Below are 24,202 nucleotides of genomic sequence, written 5' to 3' on the forward strand. Positions count from 1 at the left end.
CTGAACGCACACTGTATAGGAACGGTTCGTGTTATATCTCTTTGTTGTTTTCCATTGTTCTGTTTTTGGATTAGCAAACAGGAAATAAGTTTGACAGGTGGAAGGAAATTCTATTCAGCATAGGTTTTATTGTTCCTTGAAAACGAATGATTTCATTCCTATGCTTAATCAAACGATGCTGAGCGTTTAAATGTGCATTTTTGTTGTTAGATATTCTGCAATCTTAAATGGCACACCCTTCCAGACTTTGACACATTAATTGCTTTAATCAAACAGATTACATAGACAACAATTTTCCACTTTTAAATCTTTTATGTGCAGTTGGTGTCTTGGGCGATTGGAGTTCGTGGTCTAATTGCAGCGAAACTTGTGGACCCGGAACTCAACAAAGAATCCGTACATGTAATACGACCAATTGCGACGGGCCTACCACTCTCAATCGCGGATGCAACTTAGAGCGATGTGAACGTAAGCTACCACATTTGTATAAAATATTACCTTAGTTATCGTTTTCCACCTTTGATTTACCAAATGTTGTCTGTGGTTATTGTTAGTCAAGCGCCGTATATCTTCTAATACTAATTCACGGATATTGCTGCTTTCTGACTATACGCTTCATAAAAATGACATTATTTTTCTTTTCTTTCATTCCGTTTTGTCGGTAGCAATTTCCAGTGAATGGAGCACTTGTTCAAGATCTTGTGGAGATGGAACTCGGGTCCGAAATGTTTCCGGCAGTAACGAGTACCAAGATTGCAATGAAGGGGACTGCGTCGCAGGTGAGCAGAAAAATTCGCTTTTAAACGACTATTGCAATATTTATTTAACTTTATTGTAAAATTTTGCAATAACTATCCAATGATTAACAAAGTTCGATAAACGCGATGAGGCAATTAGGTTGTGAGATGTCGACGTGTTTCTGGCACAACGATAGCTGCTTAAGCTTTTAGCAAAACGTTGTAACATTGTTACGAAAGCTTTTATATCAATAGACACTTGCCCACCTCCCCACTACGCTCGATACCAAGACAACGACCATCAATGCTGTGACACATCAAACATCCCAGCCAACTCTTGTGGATTGGTCTCCGGACAATCCGGTCGAATTGTCGGCGGAGCTGTATCAGACGTGGACCTTTGGCCATGGATGGTAAGTGGCACCGATGGCAATTGGCAACTTCTACCCTAGGGCAAGGCTACCCAGAGTGCGGTTCACACAAACTGTTTTTGTGGGCCGCAGCCCATCTTGCAATGAACGTTGATGTAAGTGAAGCTACTTGTTCATAAGAAATGACAGTTAGTTCTATCTGGTTATTTCTTTCGAACTATCAAAAAGCGAGGAAACAAATAAACCATCTTATAAACCACTGGGCGATAAGAGCGTTTAATCACAACTTATGGGATAAAAATTTCGTATTAAAGTATGAGATCCACCGGGGCACAAAGAGCAGTGTATTGTGCCGCATGCATTCGCTCAAATCTTTGGGTACCTTAGCGCTAGAGTGAACGCGACACTGCATGGTATATACAGTCGCCGTTTTATCAGTAAGTAATGATGGGAGAATATAATTTCAAATTCATTCCTTATCAATTTTACTTTTGTCCGCAGGTGCTTATTTCGATTTCAGGCTTTCAATGTGGTGGTTCTTTGGTGGCGGGAAAGTGGGTCCTAACCGCAGCCCATTGCTTTGAGTGAGTACCGATACTTTTTTAAAGTACACATACACAGCAGATGTGATAGTCAAGCATCTAGCCGTATAAAGAAACGTCGCGCTTTACAACATATTTACTTTAACTTTTTATACAGTATAAGTGAGGATCCAAGTAATGTCGCTGTGCTTACAAACCTTCCTGCAAATCTGTCTACAGTTTCTGACATTTCTATGTTCGTCCAATCCGTTGCCTCCATTATTATACATCCTCTCTATAACAACACAGATTACGACATTGCTCTTATAGAGGTATGTGAAGACGTTGACCAATCTGCAGAAAGATTTTTCGGTCAGCTTCGTGAAGTTAACAGTACAGACACACGACATATAGGCATGGGCTAAAACGCTGTAAAGCTGAATTTATATTGTCCCAGCAAAAGTTTCTTTTCAGCATGCCCTTCATCACATCATTTGTTTGTACACACAAACGCCTAACCCTTTCAATTCAAAGGTTGTTAAACCTTTAAAGCCAACAAGCTGATAGAAAAACGTATGTGTTGATGGACACTTTACTTGATATCCCATTCAAAGTGTTTCAACAGCCATTGCGGAAATGATTACGTTATTATAAGTGGTTTTCATTGTTTGAGCTTTTTTTGCGTTATGCATGCCAATCGTAACTCTCAACAACCCTTTTTAAATCATTTTTATTTCCTTCTTAGAGAAGGCTTTGTGTGAAATTCCAAATTATTATTAATTAATGTATTAATCATTACACATTAAACTCTTATTATAGTGCCCGGGACAAGCAATTGACAAAACCAAATGTTTAACTAAGCAGCAATATTAACAACACGAATACAGGCTTTAGTAGTAGCAATAAGTATAGCACGACCACCATACTTCTCCGCTGCTTACTTAATCAAACAATGTTTACAAAGTTGACTTTTTAACTAAGTTATACCAGTAATTCATAAAATTTCTGATTTGTCCGACAACTTTTGTAAAACTTGACAAACAAATTAAAAAATTGTCCTGGCTTTCCGGGCGGAACGAGCGCATTATCGCGTCGTACGTTTTCTCCAGCACCAATTTGTCCAAGTAGCGATCCGGTGTAATTTCTAATTTTCTTTATTCAGTTGAACAACAGCGTTGCGCTTGGCACTCCCGCACCAGGATTAGTTTGCTTACCAGAAGGGGAATCCGTTGGCGATGACGTCATCTGTGTGGTGGCTGGCTGGGGAGACAGTGAGTAGCGTGATGTCATTTATTGCAAAACTTATGAGAGACACTGCATTTGCCAATTGCATAGAAGTCGTTATCAAACTTGACCAGTGGGCCTACAACTTACGTTGTACTTTTTTCAATAGCCGTTATCAATGGCACTGGGTCAGAGTTTCTCAGGGAGGTCCAGGTTCGCACTTTGCCATGGGAAATATGCGATGCAGATAATCCCAATCTAAGCGATATCAAAATATGCGCGGGAAGAGTGGCGGGTGGCGTGGATTCTTGCCAGGTTGGTGCTTTTCTTTTTTCTACTGCATACTCTTTTTTCTACTAAAATTAGCCTGAAATTTTTACAGTTATTCGACGTACGATGGGTCAATTTTGACAACTAAAACATTTCTGACACGGCAGGACATTCCTCTTTCGAACCGTGTAATCGCTTTTCTTTAACTATACATCGATAAGCAAATAACTTGAACGTTTACAAACCGAGCTCCAGCCATCAAAACTAGATAGCAGGCATTATTAAACTATCCACCATTCAAGTCAAACAAAGCTTTTGTTACATCATAAACATTTTGTTACATTTGAATTCACACACAAGGTGGACTCACAACCTTTATTTAAAGACGAAACGTGTACAAATGTATAAGATACAAATTTACATGAATTACAACTGCTAATTAATGTTTGTTTAATTCTAGTCTTTAGTGTGAAGGATGAGCTTGGTGCAATTTCATAAGCTTCTTGATATCCGGTTCCATTTCAGTTAAAACAGTCATAAATCTCCCCGTCTTACAATGTCCAGGCGGTTTCTTTTGTTGTCTAGAAACATTGTGACGGCACTGAACGCACGCTCTACTAAGTATGAACTGGGAAATGCAATGAAAATTTTTTTTACCCGATCCCACACGTGAGGATATTTCGCTTTAATTTCGCGTTGCAGCCAAAATAATTGATACGAGATACGGAATTTGGGTTTGAGTTCAAAATCATTTTACAAGGTTATAAGTTCCTCTGCAAGAATCCCTTGCTCGGAAATATCAATGACTGGGTCGATTATCCAGTCAGGAATCTCGAATTGTATTACATCCTGAAACCGAACTTCCATGTCTTCATGCAATTCCTGAATATGCTTGCTGTATGCCTGAACATCAACATTAGAAATACCTTTGTCGCTGATAGCAAGTTGTAGCAAGCTGGAAAACTGGAAGAATTCGCGTCTAGCTAAATTTCGCCTATACAACGCAAGCTTATTTTTGAATCCACACAGTGCTGAATTTACCTTCATTAGATTTACCTCATTGCCCTGAAGGGATAGGTTCAATTCGTTAAATTTGGAAAATATGTCTGACAAGTATGCGATATCATTTTTTATAGCAATAATTTCTTCGGCAAAGCCAGGGTCACAGCTTTCTAAGAATTCCACAACAGTATCTACCGGTATCAGTGTGTAAAATCGTGCAAGGCAGTTTCCCTTGGAGAGCCATCTTACTTCCATGTGTATAAGTAACCGCTCAAAGGCCTCGTCGTTCTTTTTACACAATTGCTTAAACAAGCGTGTGTTAAGCGATTGAGCTTTAATCTTATTTACTGCCTTGATGACAGTCTTCAATGAGATATTGAGACGACCACTGATATTCTTGGCCACCAAATGCTGCCGATGAATCACACAATGAATTGTAAGCACGTTTGGATTCGCTGCTTTAGGAATGCCATGAAGCCACGGTAACGGCCCATCATAGATGGGGCACCGTCAGTTGCACACGCTATGAGATTGGTAAATGGAATATGGTGTCCAAAACTTCCTTCACTGATGGCAAGATCAATTCTTCACCGATCGTATGCGGCTTACCTTTTCTTGCAAGCGTCAAAAACAAATTGTAAGACGCACGTAATCCATCATTACTTGTATGGGAAAGGTTTGAAAACATCGTGCCAACAGTTTTCCGCTTTTTGAAATTGTCCCAGAGCATTTGAAAAAATGTTGCACTCTTGCCTACTTTATCTGGGTGAATTTTCGTTAAATGCTTGGAAAGTCTGGACGGCTTCATCGCTTCATTAGAAAACACTTTAGAGCACAGCAAACACATCGACTGTGATTCGGAATTTGGGGCTGGAACAAATCCATACTGGAGATAACTTGAACTGTATTGCCTGCATTTTAGTTTGGCTGAACTCATTATTTAGGCCTCTAATGATTGAATAAAATAACTATACCTGGGTACCGGTTCACTAACTGAAATCTAAGAATACTGCTATTCACAATCACAGTGACTTCCTCGTGGGTTATATACCCTTTGGCATATGCAACAGCATATGCAACAGTATACCCTTTGGCATATCATAGTCTATTGACGTAACAATAAGAATAGTGAGACTAATAAATGTATTTTATTTTAGGATTAACCCAAAATTCTCAGTATATGCAACCGAACACACGAAAGTAAAATAAGTAATTCGAAGCATAAAACTATTATACAAACAGCGCAAATGTTTACTTTGGCTCTGTTCTTGTTACTGCCCAATTTATTATCAGTGCCCCCCAACCGCCCATTTAGTAGCCAGCGCCCACTTTGGGAACCACTGCTCTACATCGTTACCTCGAAATTTGTATCCAAAATTATAAAATCATTCGTTTGAGGTCAAAAATTCTTACAGTCAAATCGAAGTTTCCTTTGTGACAGTGGCTGAAGGCATTATACACAGTTTCACGTACCTATGAAGCGAGTATAGTGCAAAAGAAAAATAGATGTGATAAGCTGAGTTTTAAAACTAAAAAGAGCTAAAAGTGCACCATATTTGGCAAGTTCAGTTCCTTGATCGATATCACTGACTTGTAATTCCAGTCGTTTAATTTAAACAAGTCCCCCCACAAAAAAGACTTCTATTTTTAGATGAAATTATAAAAAATATGTCTCGGACTCCGAAAGTAACGTCTAAATTTTTATTTTCACAAAGGGTGATAGTGGCGGACCGCTTATGTGCCAACGATGTGATTCGTGCGCGTGGCAGGTGGCTGGAATTGTTTCCAGCGGGGTCGGTTGTGCCTTGCCAAACTCTCCTGGTGAATACACGCGTGTGAGCTACTTTGAAAATTGGATATATACCAACACGGACATCAGTCCACTGACATCGCACCCTACCTGTACCTAAACGAGCTGGAAAACAAGGAACTGTTGGCTGTGTAGGACTGACCGTATAATCCAGTATAATCTTTCCAGTCCTGCAGTCTCTTGTGTTGATAATGTAATTAAATTCAAATTGCTTCGCTGTTGTTTGCCGTCACGATTCAGATTTTTTTGCTTTCGATGGATGCGACTGCTAATGCTGTATGACCGTGCCAGGCATAATATTAAGCTACATATAATTGTACTGTGTAATCAATAAATGCATGAACATAAAATACCTGCCTACATGTTCGAACGTGCAAACGGTGACTACAAAAGTCACCATGGACTTTACGCAGCTTGGAGGCAAATAGGCTTTAAAAGAGAAGATAAGCAAGTTTTTGTTTATGTAACTCGTTAAATCTAGGAAATCCACAATCATAAGACGAAACTGTTGATCTGACCAAATTGACCAAACAGCTGCAAACAATTTAGCGAACTGGAACATCTAGTTATTATTAGTCTAAAACAGTGGTGACGAACCTATTCGATGACGCGGGCCACTTTGTCAGTTACGGCTGAGCAAGCGGGCCGCACAATTTTTTTAACATTTTGCATAATAATTAGCATTCAAGCACAACCGCTTCATTTGGCAGATTTTTAGCTGCTCCCGCGGCCGCAAAAAATACATCGATTGAGTGCGGCAATCTATTGAAGACATACTGCTGCGACTCAATTGTGCTATCAGCTTTTGATATCGCATTGCGCAAAGATTAGAAACAGGTGAAAGAAAGTTCAAGACTGCTGGTCTCACCAGACGCTTCGTTCAAGACTGCTGGTCTCCCGGACGCAAAATTTAACCCTAAATTCCGGACATGTCCGGAATTTTCCGGACGGTATGGCAACCCTAATTCCTATAAGTCCTATATGCCTTGCATGTATGGGCGTTTGTCAAATCGTTTGGTGGGCCGCACAAAATTGTTTGGCGGGCCGCAGGTTCGTCACCTCTGGTCTAAAAGTATCAAATTTTAATACTTAAAAAAGACACGTGTATATATCTTGGCCCATATTTGTTTAACGAAAAGGATACAGACTCATGCATTTGTACAAAGTATATCATTTTAAATTTGTAGAAGTGTGTTTGATGGTATCAAAAATTTACCGAATAAACGAATTAACCAACTGAAATTTGTTAAAATATCACAAAACTCAGCTAGAAAAAAACAATCGTATTATGACTAAAATGTTAATTGTCAAGGTAGTGGAATCCCTATTTTCATGCGTTTTAAAGTTAAAACTTCACAGATAAAATGTGTTTACTTACTGTTTACTGTAAGTAAACAAAGAATTAAAGCTTCAGTGAACGCCATCACACCAAAACTTACCTGTTTTCACGCAAGATTTCTTGTCAAAAACTGCCATACTTACCAGTCGGGGTGATATGTGGAACTCATGACGATATGCACAGTGATGTATAGAGCAAAAGTAAAGGAGAACTGGACTGCTTGTGCGCCATTGCCAGTATGGAATGTGACTTGTGTGTGCATCAAATATCACTATTTGGGAATTGCTTAGCTTACAATGCATCTTTATTGATTCATGTTGTACACCGTACATATGTCCCATGAACAATGCTTTCATTCCATACACAACGCGTTCCTTATTGGACGTTTTGGTGTGGAACTGAATTTGAAGAGTGTGTGACACTTGTACGCATAAGATGCGTCAACATTCACACTAAATATTTTACTCATCATGCCGACTGACTTATAGTAAAGACACAAAGAAAAAACTGGTTTGAACGCCAGTTTATAATAAATAGACAAAGAATTGAGGCTTCAGTTCAGGCACAAATTTTTGTTGAAAACTACTGTATCGTACTTACCAGTTGGGCCTGTGCGGTGAACAGATTTAATATGAGTACCCTTGTGTAACACACAGTTTTTTTTAGCGACTTTCAATATCACTATTTCAATCAATCATTTTATTTTTCGTCAATTTTTTCATTAAACAGGAAAGTTGCATGAAAATATGGTTTACTGTTTTGCCAGATTAGGAAAGTATGGTATAACAATTTAGCGACTCATTATCTTTGCCCCAACCTTAATTTTTCTAGCCTAAGCAAATGTCAAAATATAAACTAACTTTGAGCCTAAGCAAAGCCGAGTATTTTACAGTGCAAAATAAATAACTATTTTCAGCTTTGTGTAATTTCTGCACATTCAATATCACTTTTAATAATGCTGACGTCAGGATGGACTGGTAATGACCTGTTGCAGGTTGAAGCTTGCCCCAAAGAGCTGGCCATTGTCAAGTTTGGGAATGTGGAACTCACAAACATTTGTCAAATTTTAACTCCAACACAAGTATATACTTGTTTATTTGCATGTATTTTGCTTGCTTTTCTGTTACATGCTGTAAAAGTTATTCTAAGATCTAAATACTTAAGCCCTGATTAGAAAGTTTGCTATTTTCGGGTCAGCACAACAAGAAGAAACATTAGACATTGTAAATGCAAGTAATTTTAATGCCTTACGCACCAAGCAAACTTTTCAATCTGGTCTACGCAAAATTTTGTTTATGGCTATAGTGGGAAGTGTTGCTTTGCACATGCATAAGGTTCATCAACATACACAAAAAAATTGTCACATTCATGTAGGTTTTTAAGGAACAAATGAGGCAAAATTCTGTATGCCAGTTTATATTTAAATAAAGAATTGAGTTGTCATATCAAAATTTGTGTGTTTGCAACTACAATTTCTCCATGAAAACGGACAGTACTTTCTAGTCTGATCTCATTGTAAATTATATATACGGTTTCAGTCCAGAAACCTTACACGAAGACAACTAAATTCAGGATGACTCATCTGTGGGTTGAATTGTCCTGGTTTGAATTTATATACTAGCTATATTCAACCGATTCTTGAATGATGTATATTGCATTTTTACCAGTTGTCGTCGATTTGCATCAGTGCATAATCGCATTCAATGCATCATTTTCTTCCGCAATCAATTTAAAAAAAGACTTACATCGCGTGGAAAACTGATAAGTATACACGTAGCATTTAAGATAATAATTTCCATTAAATTGGTTAAAAAGGCTATCAGAAATGTGCAAAGGTTTCAATCGGTTGTCATCGTTTATGTTTGTTTTAGGCGCAAAATCAACCTGAAGTGTCCTGGACTACAGCTCCAGAAAAACTATATTCAATTTTTATGATGGATCCAGATGCACCGAGCAGACAAGATCCAAAATATAGGGAATGGTATCACTGGGGTGTTTTGAATATCCCAGGGACCAAGATAAACGAGGGACAGATAATTGCAGACTACATAGGAGCAGGCCCACCCAAAGGAACAGGTTAGTTTTTGATGGAGCATACCTGATTAGTTGCCATGGTATAAATCTGATGTGTTCAAACCGTATACAGTGTTTTTTTTCTTATCACCAGTAATACTGTGTTGGCATAGTGATTTTTAAATAAATTCTTTCACAAATATAAAAACTGATTTGAAATAATTTGTTTTGCAACTCGAGTCATATCAACTGCAATTTCAACGTTAGGTCCTGTCCAATATTGAAAATCATTCTGAAACAAGAAAAAGTTATAGCAGCGGTTCCCAACTGGGGGTACGAAGATCCTTGGGCCACAGAGCAAAATATACATGAAAAATTCCATCAGAATTTTTTTGGGGGTACGAAAAATGCTGTGACCTGACAGAGGGGTACGAGCAGCAAAAAAGGTTGGGAACCGCTGAGTTATAGGAAAGTGATGGCAGAGTTCCACATCATTGTGGGTTTAACTAGTATGAGTTTAGTGTTCGGAATTTGAAAATAGCCATCCGTCAACGAGTTATTGTTGTCGAAGATTCCCTGGACGTGGCTGTAAATCACAAACCCAAGCCGTCAAAAACAGATGCCAAAAGAGAGCATGCGGTATATGTGGAGTCAAATGCCAAGCTTGTGGTAAAAAACTTTAGAATATTTTATAATCTAAGCTTACAACAAAATCTATTTTACTCTCTTCCAACACAACAAGGGAACCGATGGAGCGTTTGTTAGTGAAATATTACCGACGTAAACTTAACAATTTTTCTGTCATTATGTAGGCGAATATTCTCAGTGGACAGACTGGACCATGTGCACGGTGACCTGTGGAGGTGGTCAACAGTATCGATATCGAGGATGCAACCAAGCCGATGGCTGCAATGAGGCATTTAACGACGCAAGAAATTGCTCGACAGAAGCTTGCCCAGGGCCACGTAAAACAATTAAAAGGCGTATAAGCTCGATTTTACTTGACATATAACATAAGACGCAATATTGCATTCAGGCCTGAACGCACACTGTATAGTCAACACAACAAAGAATCCGTACATGTAATACAACCAATTGCGACGGGCCTACCACTCTCAATCGCGGATGCAACTTAGAGCGATGTGATGGTAAGCCAGAGCATTCGTAATAAACTATATTAAACTAATTCACCGTCAAATTGCATTGTTCATTAGAATACAATACTAATTCACGTCGATGGACGTTTCCAACTATACTTGTAGCAATGTCAATATTCTTTATCGTTCCGTTTATGTATGTTTTCCTACACTCGGCAGAAATTTCCAGTGAATGGAGCCCTTGCTCAAGATCTTGTGGAGATGGAACTCGGGTACGAAAGGTTTCCGGCAGTAACGAATACCAGGATTGCAATGAAGGGGACTGCGTTGCAGGTGAGCTTTTTGTTTGAAAACGTTGATTGATAACTATCTTCAGTACATAACCGTGCTTTTCAAGCGGATGTGATGTACACCCCAGGGTGTAGCGGATGTTTTAAGGGTGACTACCTTCATGGGGTTTGCAGGAGTGCGGCGGGTCTTCAAGGAATTTATTGTAAAGTGCAATAATTTGCACTTTTGTTTTCATATTAGCATTGTGCATGACTTTCAGTGTAATTTATTCTAAGCATGAAAATAGGCCTATTACAGCGTCGAAATTTAATGCATGACGTAGGACTAAGGGTGTACAGATTGTCGAGCATAGTCGGATTCGGCACTGTTGCGCACATATTGGTTTATACAATATCTTGCAACAACCAGTGGTCTACGTTGACTGACAGGTCTAGTGCGGCTAATTCGATACAGTGGAAATTTTTATGGCGCAAGCAAAGCTCGGTAGAGTTTTGGAATTTTAGCCTTGTGGCACTTAGCAGTATATTATGTAATACAATAATATATTGCAGTATAGCTTGCTTTTTATCAATAGACACTTGCCCACTTCCGCACGGCGGCGCAACGATAGCTGCTTAAACTTTTAGCAAAACGTTGTAACATTGTTGCGAAAGCTTTTATATCAACAGACACTTGCCCATCTCCACACTACGCTCGATACCAAGACAACGACCATCAATGCTGTGACACATCAAACATTCCAGCCAACTCTTGTGGATTGGTCTCCGGACAATCCGGTCGTATTGCCGGCGGAATTATATCAGATGAGGACGCGTGGCCGTGGATGGTAAGTGGCGCCAATGACACTTGGCACATTTTACGTGGCATTGAGCGTAATTGCGACACTGGTCTTATATGGAATAGCTGTAAGCTTATTGAGGCATAAACGGGATTGATTCGAATGTTGATGGTCAATAAAATTCTGACGCTTGCAGACGTTCCTTGAGGTGATGATGACAACTAAGACCGTACTGTGTGGTGGGACTTTGGTGGCAGAAAAATGGGTCATAACCGTAGCACATTGTTTTTCGTGAGTAAAAGTACAATTTTGCAAAGTATTCAATTGCTTCTTGTTTCTAATTTTTGCGACATCTATCTTATTCTAAGAAAAAAAATCCTACACTTTTTAGGTCAACCACTCAACCAAGTGATGTCACGGTCTACGTAAACCTTCCTTTTAATGTGAACAATAGAGATACCGATTCCGAGGTAATGAAACTTTCAGTCACCTCTATTTTGCAGCACCCTTCTTTTGACAGAGCAACGTTTAACAATGACATAGCACTGTTAGAAGTAAGTGACAAAATATGTTTGTCTAGTAGGCTTTATACCTGTGAGTATCATCAAGTCTATGTTTTAATATTCTATGCTGCTTCCCGTCGCTCATATAGGCCTACTGTACTTAAGCAGCGAAACGGCCTAATTTCTAATTTTCTATATTCAGTTGGCCGCTGACGTTCAACTTGGCGCTGCCTCACCAAGATTAGGTTGTTTACCAGAAGGTGAACTTGTTGGCGAGGACGTGATCTGCGTGACGACTGGTTGGGGTACAAGTGAGTGGAGTGTTTGTTTTTTGCAACAAAGCGAAAGAAATAAAGGAATCTTTGCTCGTTGTAAAGTAACTTAGTTTATTTAGTTTGCGATTTTCACCGAAACAAAATCTTGCATTTGTTTCTAAAGCCTCTTTCGGGGGCCCATCATCAGATAATCTCCGAGAAGTCCAGGTTCGCACTTTGCCATGGGAACTTTGCGATGCAGACAATCCCAGTTGGACTGATAACCACATCTGCGCTGGAAAAGTGGCAGGTGTCGTGGACTCTTGCCAGGTTAGTTAGATTTTCATTTTAATTTATATTCCCGCGCCACGACTTTGTCTGATCCGTGCCCAGTGTAAGACCCAATACCGTGAGTTTCACCCACACCATTTTCACTTGACGCAGTATCCACACTTGGCAAGTGGCCAGTCGATTAGGCGTGTCTGGTATATTTTAATATTTGCTATCAACATAACATGAAGCAGCGACACAAAAACTGAAGGTACATCAGCAAAGGAAAATCAGCAAATGACGGTGCTAAATTGGCTACAGCCATTATTTTTTAAAACACCGTTTAAATTATGAACGTATAAATTTGTTTCTTGTGATGTTTATGTGATAATTGAGGTTGCAAACAAATCAGATGTTTCTAACTCGAGACAGTTGAAGTTGTGACTTGAATCAAGTCAAACCAGTTGATACAATGGCTCGGTACATTTCAAATTAATTAGCATGTAGCCAGTACCACACAGCACACACTATAGGTTTACATACTGCGATATGAACCAAAGATGTTAACACAAATGCAAAAAGCTTAAAACCTCTTCTTTGAGTGAGGAATAGGAATGATTAACTTGCTTTCAGACTGCTTGTCACTTAAAATAAAAATGATACCGTAATCACGTTACTGAAGTAGCTTCTAACTTAACCTAACTTCTTATTTTCACAAAGGGTGACAGCGGCGGACCGCTCATGTGCCAACGATGTGATTCGTGCGCATGGCAGCTGGCTGGAATTGTTTCCAGCGGAGTCGGTTGTGGCTCGCCAAACTCTCCCGGTCTTTACACGCGTGTGAGCTACTTTGAAGGTTGGATATATTACAACACGGACCTCACTGCACCTGAGACATCGTTCCCTACCTGTACCTAAACGAGCTGGGAAACAAGGAACTGTTGGCTGTATCTAAAAATGATTGTATATTCTAATATAGGGCTAATCACTCGAGTTTCTTGTGTTGATAATGTGGTTAAAACTAAATCGTTTGATTGTCAGCCGTCACCGTTTGTATTTCTTACTTTCGATGGAAGCGACTGGAGTTTGCTTTAGCAACCGTGTGACTATATACAAAGCGTAATTGTTCATATAAGTATATCATATAATCAATAAACGCATGATTCATGAATTGTATTGTTTTATAAACACTAGATCATTAAAGGCAATATCAGCTGCACGCAGCTTGGGTGCAGGATAGCCTACAGATAATTAATCATCTGCATCGAATGGGCGAAAATGATCATGATTTTACGCTAAAATTAACTGAGAAAACTCCTTAGACCAACAAATATCTAGTATTACGAGATTAGATTGTAACCAAACGATATGGGCTAAAACACTACTCCTATATACTTTAACAACCATACGAATTGAGAAACATGCATTAAAAGTTCATCCCAGCTCCATCTAAAAAAGTTAAGAAACCTGACCTTCATATTACTTTCATTGTATGACCGAAGTGATTATTGGTTAGCTCAAAAATTCGGTTGTCACCACCAATCTACGTCACACTTGGTTATTGTTTGCCTTGTCAAAATACTGTAATTAGTTAGCGCAGTATAATTCTCACTTAGGAACAACACGTTAGTAGTATAGTACTGCCACCCTAAGAACCACCCCATATGTTAACTCTATGGAAACCCTGTGGTAACGGCCTTATGGTCATGGTTCGTGAGCGACACCACACGGAAAAAAAAGTCTTGAAAGGGAGAGCGGCACCACGGGGAAAGGAAAATCTTGAAGGGGAGAGCGACACCACGCAGTAATAAACATTTTGGGTTTTTAGTGAAATGGAAATAGTCTAAGTCTGGTTATTCTTGTAATCTAGTTTGCAATAGATTGCGTGATTTTTTGAGCGAAATAAGCATTTAACCTAACTGACAAAATAAGGTGAGTAGTATAGTATTGCCACCCTAAGAACTCCCCATATTGTAACTCTATGGTAACTCAAAGAAGAAAAGCACACTTGCAAGAGAAGAAAAGTTGCTTTAAAAAAATTTATTTTCCCGTGTTAATGCGATGGATGCGCTTATTCGATGGAAATGTGCTTAATTATCAGCTGTTGAAGCATTTAGAGCGCTTTTAAGTCGCATATGCTTGTCTGCTTGCCTTATTTTAATTATTTATACAGTCGTTTCCATAATTCCGAAAATATTCGAGGCACACAGTTTGGGAATCACTGCCCTAGATTCTGGAAACAAACAACTCACAATTGGACGCGAATTGATTGATCGCTCGACGACTCAACTCAAATCGCTCGCATGACTTTCATTATAACGCGCATTGTATTGTTTGGAAAGGTTGATCTTTTTACAGTCTTATTGCAAACTATCAGACTTCGATTATTTCTAGGTTTACCATAATTTTGTGGCTTCAAAGCGGGATGCTTTCGACATATGACGTCACAATAACATTTTTATCACATACAAATGAAACGAATTCTTCAAGAAGTACCGGTACGCTACACAGCAAAAACAATAATAAGAACATGCTAATGTTCGTGTATGGCTTCTATGCGGTATGCCTATGCTGGCTGACTGAATGCCGAAACGGAACGTTTGGCGGGACAAGACGTTAAAAAGGGGGACTGTCCCGGCTAAAACGAGACGTATGGTAAGCCTAACTATTTCCTATTCACTAAAAACCCAAGGTGATTTGTACCGCGTGGTGCCGCTCTCCCTTTCAAGACATTTCTTTCCGCGTGGGTTCGCTCGCGAACCATGACCTAGCTGAAATAAAGGTAATAAACTAATAACCATATGACGGGTTACCATATGCCACCATAGAGTTACCATAGAGTTACCATATGAAGGGGTTCTTAGGGTGACAAAACTATACTACTCACCTTATTTTGGCAGTTAGGTTAAATGCTTATTTCGCTCAATTTCACCTGATGACGTTTGGAACGAAAGAGCACAAATCAGCAGACCGATGTACGAGATATCGTACATTTCCGAAACAATCAGTTACAGCCAACATTCATATTCATAAGTAATTATGACACGATCAAATCTTTTCACCAATTCAGTCGTAAAGTCATCGTTCAACCGGAAGTTGATCATAACTTTGAACTTTGTCATCAACGTAGTCTGCCTCGTATCGAAATGTCCATTCAAGGTTTTTATTGGGTAAACACGTGATTTTTTCAGTTTATAGCCGTGACTTGCCCACTTGCTATTATCAGAAACTTTACGTTCTTAGTCTGGAAAGTCAATGAGTCAATTTACTTAGAGACAGTTGTTCGTTGCGCCACTAGCAGCGAAGGAAAACCATTTACTGTCTCATTTGCAATCGTTATCAGCCAAAGATGAACCAATCTGACAAAACTATTGTCTTTTGTGAGCAAACAATCAACTTTATATTATCTCTAAATTTAAAATATTATCACTATTGTACAAGCAATCAACTATATCTGAACCACCCCATTTGAAAATTATTCATGCAACAAACATTTATGTCGACTGTCAACGCTCGTTCTAGGCGGACCTTAGTAATCACTTGCTCAATTATTAATTATTTTATTTATTTAACTATTCGACCACAGTACTACGATGTTTTCGTCGACGCAAGACAAGTGATTATTCAAACTATGCATATTTCTTATACTTCCAGCCTTTTTTAAAATTTTGTTCACAACTTAATCATGATGAGCATTGCAACAGCTTATTAAGAAGTTAATTTTCTGGACTTATTTCCCAGATAAGCCATTTACGCATCTTAACGTCACTAGAGGCGCTGCGTGGCCACGGAAAATTTGTATCTCACACAGCGTGAATATGCTATCTTGAGTAACGTGTAACTAATCTATAATTAATTCAACCACAGTTCAACGATGTTTTTGTCGACACAAAACATATGATTATTCAAACTAAGCAGATTTTTTACATTTTTAGCTGTTTTCAGCATTCTAGCCGTGTTTTCCATGTGTTGGTTTATGAACTCACCGATTTAAATATATAAACCGGCTGGTTCTGAGGTGAACTATAAAAGTAATTAAAGAATTTCCACCCCTCTATACTGCACGATGTAATAATATGTTTTATTATATATTTCACTGCACGCTGTAATTTGAATTGTTTTAACGTAGGAAAAACCATCTAGAAAATCTTGTATACTTGGTCTCAACTGATCTTACTCTGGATGGAATCAGCATTGTGGAGCATAAAGCAGATGATTTTGGCATAAAGCAGATGATTTTGATATTTCGGGGAACCGAAAGAGATTTTAAACTGCTTTGCTTGCTGTGGAAAATCCTGATAAGTTTATCCTAATGCTGTACATATATTAGGAGGCTTGGCATAATTGCTGTCGATGCCATAGACTCTGCATGGGCCTACTCTACAGCGCCACTACCAGAGATTCCAGAGCTGCCTTAGCAAGCGCTGGGCCCAACGCCAGAACTGTATTATAACAATAATAAAAATAATGAATAATTATATTGAATACGAAGGTACCAATATATGAACATATGAACATATGAATACATGAATAACTTATATGAATATATAAATATATGAACATAAGAATATATGAGTATATTAATATTAGGCAGCATGAGATGGTATTTTATTAGCAGTTAAAGAACCTCCGTTATAATCTATCTCTTGGATTGTTTCGTGTTTAAACCCGAACAATGCTTTTAGCACAATGACTAATATCTGCCTAATCATATACATATAGTTATTGTTCAACATTTCTTAACGGTTTCCTGTTTTCTGCTCGCAACAAACGGAAGAATGCTTCCTTGCTCGCACATAAGAATAATTGCTTCTCTATAATTTACAACGTCTTAGATGCGTTGTTAGAACAGGTGGTAGTGCCGAAGCAGAGGCAAGTAGGTCGCACCCGATATGAAAAGACTTCACGCGATATGAAATAACAACACATGATTTTGCGCAAATGTTTCGTTATAACTGGCAATACACATATGTTATGAATTCGCAATTAATTAAGCGTAATATAACGTTCAAACATTGTAAAATACGTAGAAAGCTTACTCTCACCTGTTGATTAGCCTATTTATGGGTGATTGAGATCGACTAAGCCGCTGAAATATAACAACCCCTGTTTTTAAACAAAGAATAGTTAAAGCAAAACAATTAAAATCTTTCGGTTTGATTGACATCGATTTTGAAGCAAGAAAACCTTCTTGGAAATGAAGCCAGCTTTGCTTGTTCTTTTTCTCTTCGGTTTTACCGGCGTCGCCTACAGTCAGGGTGAGTTCCCATATTTGCCAATTTTAGTTTTAAAACCCGTTATCTTTGTTTGTTTGATTATTATCTTATTGTAATAATGTAATTTCGTGTCGTTACAATCCACTCGTCAAAAGCTTTTAAGCAATTTATTGATGTTTATAAAAAGAAAAATTTTTTGATTCATTGTTTAAAAACCGTTGTTACTGTTGAAGGTTTTACAACTGATAAGTAAAGAAAAGTAAAGTAAGTAAAAGTAGTAAAGAAAAATTATGAATGGCAATCATTTATCAAGGCCTTAGCCAGGGTGAAATTTTACCAAAGTAAATATGTCAAGTTTACGTCACCGATTAAGTATAAAGTTAGTTTAGCGCTAATATTGTGAAATGTTAAAATATTTGGTGCCCGAAATCCAGAAAATTTACGTAGGCCAGTGCCTCATTTGCTTCAATGTAGGCCTAAAATTCTGTATTGTTGTGTTACTTTAACTTGGGTCAAGTAGACCTTTACGAGCCGTTTCGTTGGACATGCAATCTCAAAGAATACATTGATTAAAATCGTGTGGATTGGGTCAAAATCTATCCAATCAGAACAAACAAAATTTTGTTCTGATTGGAACAAAACTTTAATTTCACCCTGCGTCTCATAAGCTCGACAAGGAATCTTCATCAATACTCTGAATGAATGTGTTACACAAAGAATTGAAAACGAAAAGGTCAAAAAATGACATAGTTAACCATAAGCGCAAATTCTTTTTCGCATTAGACCTACTGCAGACAGGTAAGCCATGTCATGCAAGTGAAACTAACTTGGAAAATTAAATGAGGAATTTTTGGTGAAGTACATGCAGCTAATAACGTATAAATAGATGCTTCAATGACTATGTTATTGCCATGAAATGTCAGTAACGACGACAATTTAATTAATGTTTCTGCAAATTTAACATCACGAGTACTTGAAGGTAGACCTACGTTTCTGCAATAATAGCAGCATTAAGCAATTCTCGAATAATATCAAACTCAACAAAGGTCGATTTTAATTCATAAAAATCGTGCAATCGTTTTCAATTTGTTTTCTTGCAGACTGGAGCGAGTGTAGCGCCGACTGTGGCATTGGATACGAAAGGCGCGAAGTGAGCTGTGGAACGGGATGCACGACCTACGAATCCAGGCAGTGCGAAAACGAAGAAGCATGCGAGTAAGCGAAATTAAGACTTACATTAATGATTTTTTAAGCAAATGATACAACGTAATGCACAGAACGGCTCGTATGTAAATCGTGGCTGCAATGTATAGACATTACAGGTAAGAATAGACGATTTAGATTTTAGACGACGATTTTACACATTCTTCTTATAGTTATGTCGAAGTTACTGCTATATTTTACTTGATTGTTTTTTCCGTTTATTCCTAATACAAATTATTAATTTAACTTGTATGTAGATGCCCATGTACGGAATGTGAGAACAGTCGGTCAAGGAGTTATTGTAGTGCCAGATTCCCTGGACGTGGCTGTAAATCACAAAGCCAAGCCGTCATAAACAACTGCCAAAAGAGAGCATGCGGTATATGTGGAGTCAAATGCCAAGCTTGTGGTAAGAAAACTTTCAGCTGAGTTCATAATCCAGACTTCTACGTTGCCTAATGATAACTCTCTATATAAGTGACAAACTCATCTACGACAACAAGCAAGCAGATAAAGCATTTCTCTCTCAAACAGTAGCCATATCGACGTATACTAAACTATTTTTATTTTCTTGTAGGAACATATTCTCCATGGGGTGAATGGACAACGTGCTCAACGACCTGCGATACTGGCATACAACACCGGTATCGTAACTGCTACGAAACCACAGGCTGCGACGAACAATACAACGAAACCCAACTATGTTCAACCGAAGCCTGCCTAGGACCAAGTAAATAATGCTTGTCGTTTCCAGTAGTTAGAAGAATCTTGAAGATATTTTTGTACTGTAGATAAAAATAGCAAAATGATCAAACCAGCCTGATATGTTAAAAAGAAGTTAAACCTATATGGTTGACGTGGCTATGGTAGTAGCATAAACACAAACGTTTAAATGCGGTGTTATACATAGATTGGTCTAATTGGACCGACTGCAGCAGCGATTGTGGCATCGGTTTTCAAACACGCAACAGAAGCATTGAAACAGGTGTCATTGAATACGAGAGCAGGCAATGTGCCGCTGGTGAAGACTGCAAGTAGGTTAATTGAATATAGTATTATACATATTTGTCAATTCGATGGTGATTTTCGCACTTAAAACCAATTCCACAAGTTTAATCGTTTTAAAGTTTCTGCTACATATTTAAGTAAATTGCTTTTGTCGTTTATTCCTGCTTTGAATTAGTTAAGCTAATAATTTGATTTGTATTTAGATGCCCATGTACGGAATGTGAGAACAGTGGGTCAAGGAGTTATTGTCGTCGAAGATTCCCTGGAAGTGGCTGTAAATCACAAAGCCAAGCCGTCATAAACAGATGCCAAAAGAGAGCATGCGGTATATGTGGAGTCAAATGCAAAGCTTGTGGTAAGAAAACTTTAGAATATTTTATAATCTAAGCTTACAACGAAATCCATTTTACTCTCTTCCAATGCAACAATGGATCCGATGGACTGATCCGATTACCGACGTATACCAAACTATTTTTCTATCATTATGTAGGCGAATATTCTCAGTGGACAGACTGGACCATGTGCACGGTGACCTGTGGAGGTGGTCAACAGTATCGATATCGAGGATGCAACCAAGCCGAAGGCTGTAATGAGACACTTTCCGACACAAGAAATTGCTCGACAGAAGCTTGCCCAGGGCCACGTAAAACAATTATTAGGCGTATAAGCTCGATTTTGCTTTATTGTTCTTTGAAAACGAATGATTTCATTCATATGCTTAATCAAAAGATGCTGAGCGTGTAAATGTGCATTTCTATTGTTAGATATTCTGCAATCTTAAATGGCACACCCTTCCAGACTTTGACACATTAATTACTTTAATCAAACAGGTTACATAAACAACAATTTTCCACTTTTAAATCTTTTATGTGCAGTTGGTGTCTTGGGCGATTGGAGTTCGTGGTCTAATTGCAGCGAAACTTGTGGACCCGGAACTCAACAAAGAATCCGTACATGTAATACGACCAATTGCGACGGGCCTACCACTCTCAATCGCGGATGCAACTTAGAGCGATGTGAACGTGAGCAACCACATTTGAATAAAATCTTACCTTAGTTATCGTTTTTCTGCCTTTGATTTACCAAATGTCGTCTGTGGTTATTGTTAGTCAAGCGCCGTATATCTTCTAATACTAATTCACGGATATTGCTGCTTTCTGACTACGCTTCATAACAATGAAATTAATTTATTTTCTTTCATTCCGTTTTGTCGGTAGCAATTTCCAGTGAATGGAGCACTTGTTCAAGATCTTGTGGAGATGGAACTCGGGTCCGAAATGTTTCCGGCAGTAACGAGTACCAAGATTGCAATGAAGGGGACTGCGTCGCAGGTGAGCAGAAAAATTCGCTTTTAAACGACTATTGCAATATTTATTTAACTTTATTGTAAAATTTTGCAATAACTATCCAATGATTAACAAAGTTCGATAAACGCGATGAAGCAATTAGGTTGTGAGATTTCGACGTGTTTTTGGCACAACGATAGCTGCTTAAGCTTTTAGCAAAATGTTTTAACATTGTTACGAAAGCTTTTATATCAATAGACACTTGCCTTCCTCCCCACTACGCTCGATACCAAGACAACGACCATCAATGCTGTGACACATCAAACATCCCAGCCAACTCTTGTGGATTGGTCTCCGGACAATCCGGTCGAATTGTCGGCGGATCTGTATCAGACGTGGACCTTTGGCCATGGATAGTAAGTGGCACAGATGGCACTTGGCAACTTCTACCCTAGGGCAAGGCTAACCAGAGTGTGGTTCGCACAAACAATTTTTGTGGCCCTCGGCCTATCTTGCAATGAACGTTGATGTAAGTGAAGCTACTAATTGTGCATAAGAAATGATAGCTAGTTCTATCTGGTTATTTCTTTCGAACTATCAAAAAGCGAGAAACAAATAAAACATCTTATAAACCACTGGGCGATAAGAGCGTTTAATCAAAACTTATGGGATATAAATTTGGTATTGTAGTTTGAGGTTCACCAGATCACAAAGAGCAGTTTAACGTGCCGCATGCATTCACTCAAATCTTTGGGTACCTTTGCGCTGGAGTGAACGCGACACTCCATGGTATATACAGTCGCCGTTTTTTCACTAAATTATGATGGGAGAATTTAATTTCAAATTCATTCCTTATCAATTTTACTTTTGTCCGCAGGTGCTTATTTTGAGTTCAGGCTTTCAATGTGGTGGTTCTTTGGTGGCGGGAAAGTGGGTTCTAACCGCAGCCCATTGCTTTGAGTGAGTACCGATACTTTTTTAAAGTACACATACACAGCAGATGTGATAGACAAGCATCTAGCCGTATAAAGAAACGTCGCGCTTTACAACATATACTTTAACTTTTTATACAGTATGAGTGAGGATCCAAATATTGTCGGTGTGTTTACAAACCTTCCTGCAAATCTGTTTGCAATTTCTGACATTTCTATATTCAGCCAATCCGTTGCCTCCATTATTATTCATCCTCTCTATAACAACACAGATTACGACATTGCTCTTATAGAGGTATGTGGAGACGTTGACCGATCTGCAGAAGGATTGTTCGGTCAGTTTCGACAAGTTAACAGCACAGACACACGACATATCGGCTTGGGCTAAAACGCTGTAAAGCTGAATTTATAATGTCCCAGCAAAAGTTTCTTTTCAGCATGCCCTTCATCACATCATTCGTTTGTACACACAAACGCTCAATCCTTTCAATTCAAAGGTTGTTAAACTTTTAAAGCCAACAAGCTGATAGAAAACGTATGTGTTTATTGTGTTGATGGACACTTTACTTCATATCCCATTCAAAGTGTTTCAACAGCCATTGCGGAAATGATTACGTTATTATAAGTGATTTTCGTTGTTTGGGCTCTTTTTGCGTTTAGGGTGCCAATCGTGACTGCTCTCTCAACACTTTTTAAACCATTTTTATTTCCTTTTTAGAGAAGGTTTTGTGTGAAGTTCCAAAGTATAACCAAGGCGAATGAGAGATGCGTATAGCTAAGTTTTGAAAACCTTAACATTTCATTGTAGGCTATCATATATAGGCTGGAGATTCTTTAATAAAATGCAACAAGTATGGTCAGAGAATGAATTTAAAGCTATGCAAGACAGGGCTTATATAATTACGCTTTAAACTAGAACTCCGTAAAATGTAAAACATAAAGTCGTACTTTGCAACTTTTGATACCAAGTCCCAGAACTTTGATCCAACGTAGTGATTTGCAAATTTTCTTATGTATCATTGGACATTAAACTCTTATTATTGTACCCGGGACAAGCAATTGACAAAACTAAACGTTTAACTAAGCAGCAATATTAACAACACGAATACAGGCTTTAGTAGTAGCAATAAGTAAGTTATAGCACGACCACCATACTTCTCTGCTGCTTACTTAATCAAACAATGTTTACAAAGTTGACTTTTTAACTAAGTTATACCAGTAATTCATAAAATTTCTGATTTGTCCGACAACTTTTGCTAAACTTGATAAACAAATTAAAAAACTGTCCTGGCTTTCCGGGCGGAACGACCGAATTACCACGTCGTACGTTTTCTCCGGCATCTATTTGTCCAAGTGGCGATCCAGTTTAGTTTCTAATTTTCTTTATTCAGTTGAACAACAACGTTTCGCTTGGCTCCCCCGCACCAGGATTAGTTTGCTTACCAGAAGGGGAATCCGTTGGCGATGACGTCATCTGTGTGGTGGCTGGCTGGGGAGACAGTGAGTAGCGTGATGTCATTTATTGCAAAACTTATGAGAGACACTGCATTTGCCCATTGCATAGAAGTCGTTATCAAACTTGACCAGTGGGCCTACAACTTACGTTGTACTTTTTTCAATAGCCGTTATCAATGGCACTGGGTCAGATATTCTCAGGGAGGTCCAGGTTCGCACTTTGCCATGGGAAATATGCGATGCAGATAATCCCAATCTGAGCGATATCAAAATATGCGCGGGAAGAGTGGCAGGTGGCGTGGATTCTTGCCAGGTTGGTGCTTTTCTTTTTTTCTATTGCATTAGGCTACTGAGCTACTCTGTCCGTACAAAATTTTGTACCGATGCTTTACATCGTTCCCTCGAAATGTGTATCCAAAATCATTAAATCATTCATTTGAAGTCAACAAATAGGCTACTTACAAATAAATCGAAGTTTCCTTTGTGACAGTGGCTGAAGACATTGTACACAGTTTCACGTGTTTATGAAGCGAGTATAGAGCAAAAGTGAAGTAGACGTGATAAGCTGAGTTTTAAAACTAAAAAGAGCTAAAAGTATTTGCCGTATTTGGCAAATTTAGTT

The 24,202-nt window shown here is 38.6% G+C and overlaps 3 protein-coding genes across 5 annotated transcripts in view; all 3 read left to right on the forward strand.

The window, feature by feature from the left end:
- LOC143470275 (uncharacterized) overlaps positions 1–24,202 on the forward strand; it is a 39,130-nt gene that overhangs the window by 14,573 nt on the left and 355 nt on the right. The window contains exons 9-20 of one of the 2 annotated variants that reach the window (XM_076968300.1): positions 19,157–19,308; positions 19,477–19,629; positions 19,810–19,933; positions 20,111–20,262; positions 20,398–20,550; positions 20,783–20,929; positions 21,125–21,238; positions 21,452–21,609; positions 22,071–22,153; positions 22,267–22,420; positions 23,517–23,625; positions 23,748–23,893. In XM_076968300.1, coding sequence (XP_076824415.1) covers positions 19,157–19,308; positions 19,477–19,629; positions 19,810–19,933; positions 20,111–20,262; positions 20,398–20,550; positions 20,783–20,929; positions 21,125–21,238; positions 21,452–21,609; positions 22,071–22,153; positions 22,267–22,420; positions 23,517–23,625; positions 23,748–23,893 — 1,645 coding nt within the window. Of the gene's footprint in view, positions 1–321; positions 469–665; positions 780–992; positions 1,151–1,609; positions 1,693–1,807; positions 1,962–2,791; positions 2,901–3,022; positions 3,169–5,840; positions 6,286–19,156; positions 19,309–19,476; positions 19,630–19,809; positions 19,934–20,110; positions 20,263–20,397; positions 20,551–20,782; positions 20,930–21,124; positions 21,239–21,451; positions 21,610–22,070; positions 22,154–22,266; positions 22,421–23,516; positions 23,626–23,747; positions 23,894–24,202 lie in introns of those variants that run through there. The other variant, XM_076968301.1, reaches the window with a different exon arrangement.
- Positions 8,160–9,837, forward strand: LOC143470278 (phosphatidylethanolamine-binding protein 1-like). Its single transcript, XM_076968307.1, has 3 exons — positions 8,160–8,355; positions 9,146–9,350; positions 9,809–9,837. Exons 1-3 carry the CDS (start codon positions 8,230–8,232, stop codon positions 9,820–9,822), a joined length of 345 nt encoding a protein of 114 aa, XP_076824422.1. The 5' UTR covers positions 8,160–8,229; the 3' UTR covers positions 9,823–9,837.
- LOC143470277 (transmembrane protease serine 11D-like) lies at positions 10,157–13,645 on the forward strand. 2 transcript variants are annotated; one of them, XM_076968306.1, is made up of 9 exons: positions 10,234–10,252; positions 10,324–10,435; positions 10,604–10,717; positions 11,344–11,501; positions 11,650–11,744; positions 11,845–12,007; positions 12,159–12,267; positions 12,395–12,540; positions 13,201–13,645. In XM_076968306.1, exons 4-9 carry the CDS (start codon positions 11,499–11,501, stop codon positions 13,396–13,398), a joined length of 714 nt encoding a protein of 237 aa, XP_076824421.1. In that variant the 5' UTR covers positions 10,234–10,252; positions 10,324–10,435; positions 10,604–10,717; positions 11,344–11,498; the 3' UTR covers positions 13,399–13,645. The 2 variants fall into 2 exon arrangements, with proteins under 2 accessions (XP_076824420.1, XP_076824421.1); XM_076968305.1 differs by having other exon boundaries at positions 10,157–10,435.

The sequence above is a fragment of the Clavelina lepadiformis genome, chromosome 9 (assembly GCF_947623445.1).
Source record: "Clavelina lepadiformis chromosome 9, kaClaLepa1.1, whole genome shotgun sequence".
NCBI lineage: Eukaryota > Metazoa > Chordata > Ascidiacea > Aplousobranchia > Clavelinidae > Clavelina > Clavelina lepadiformis.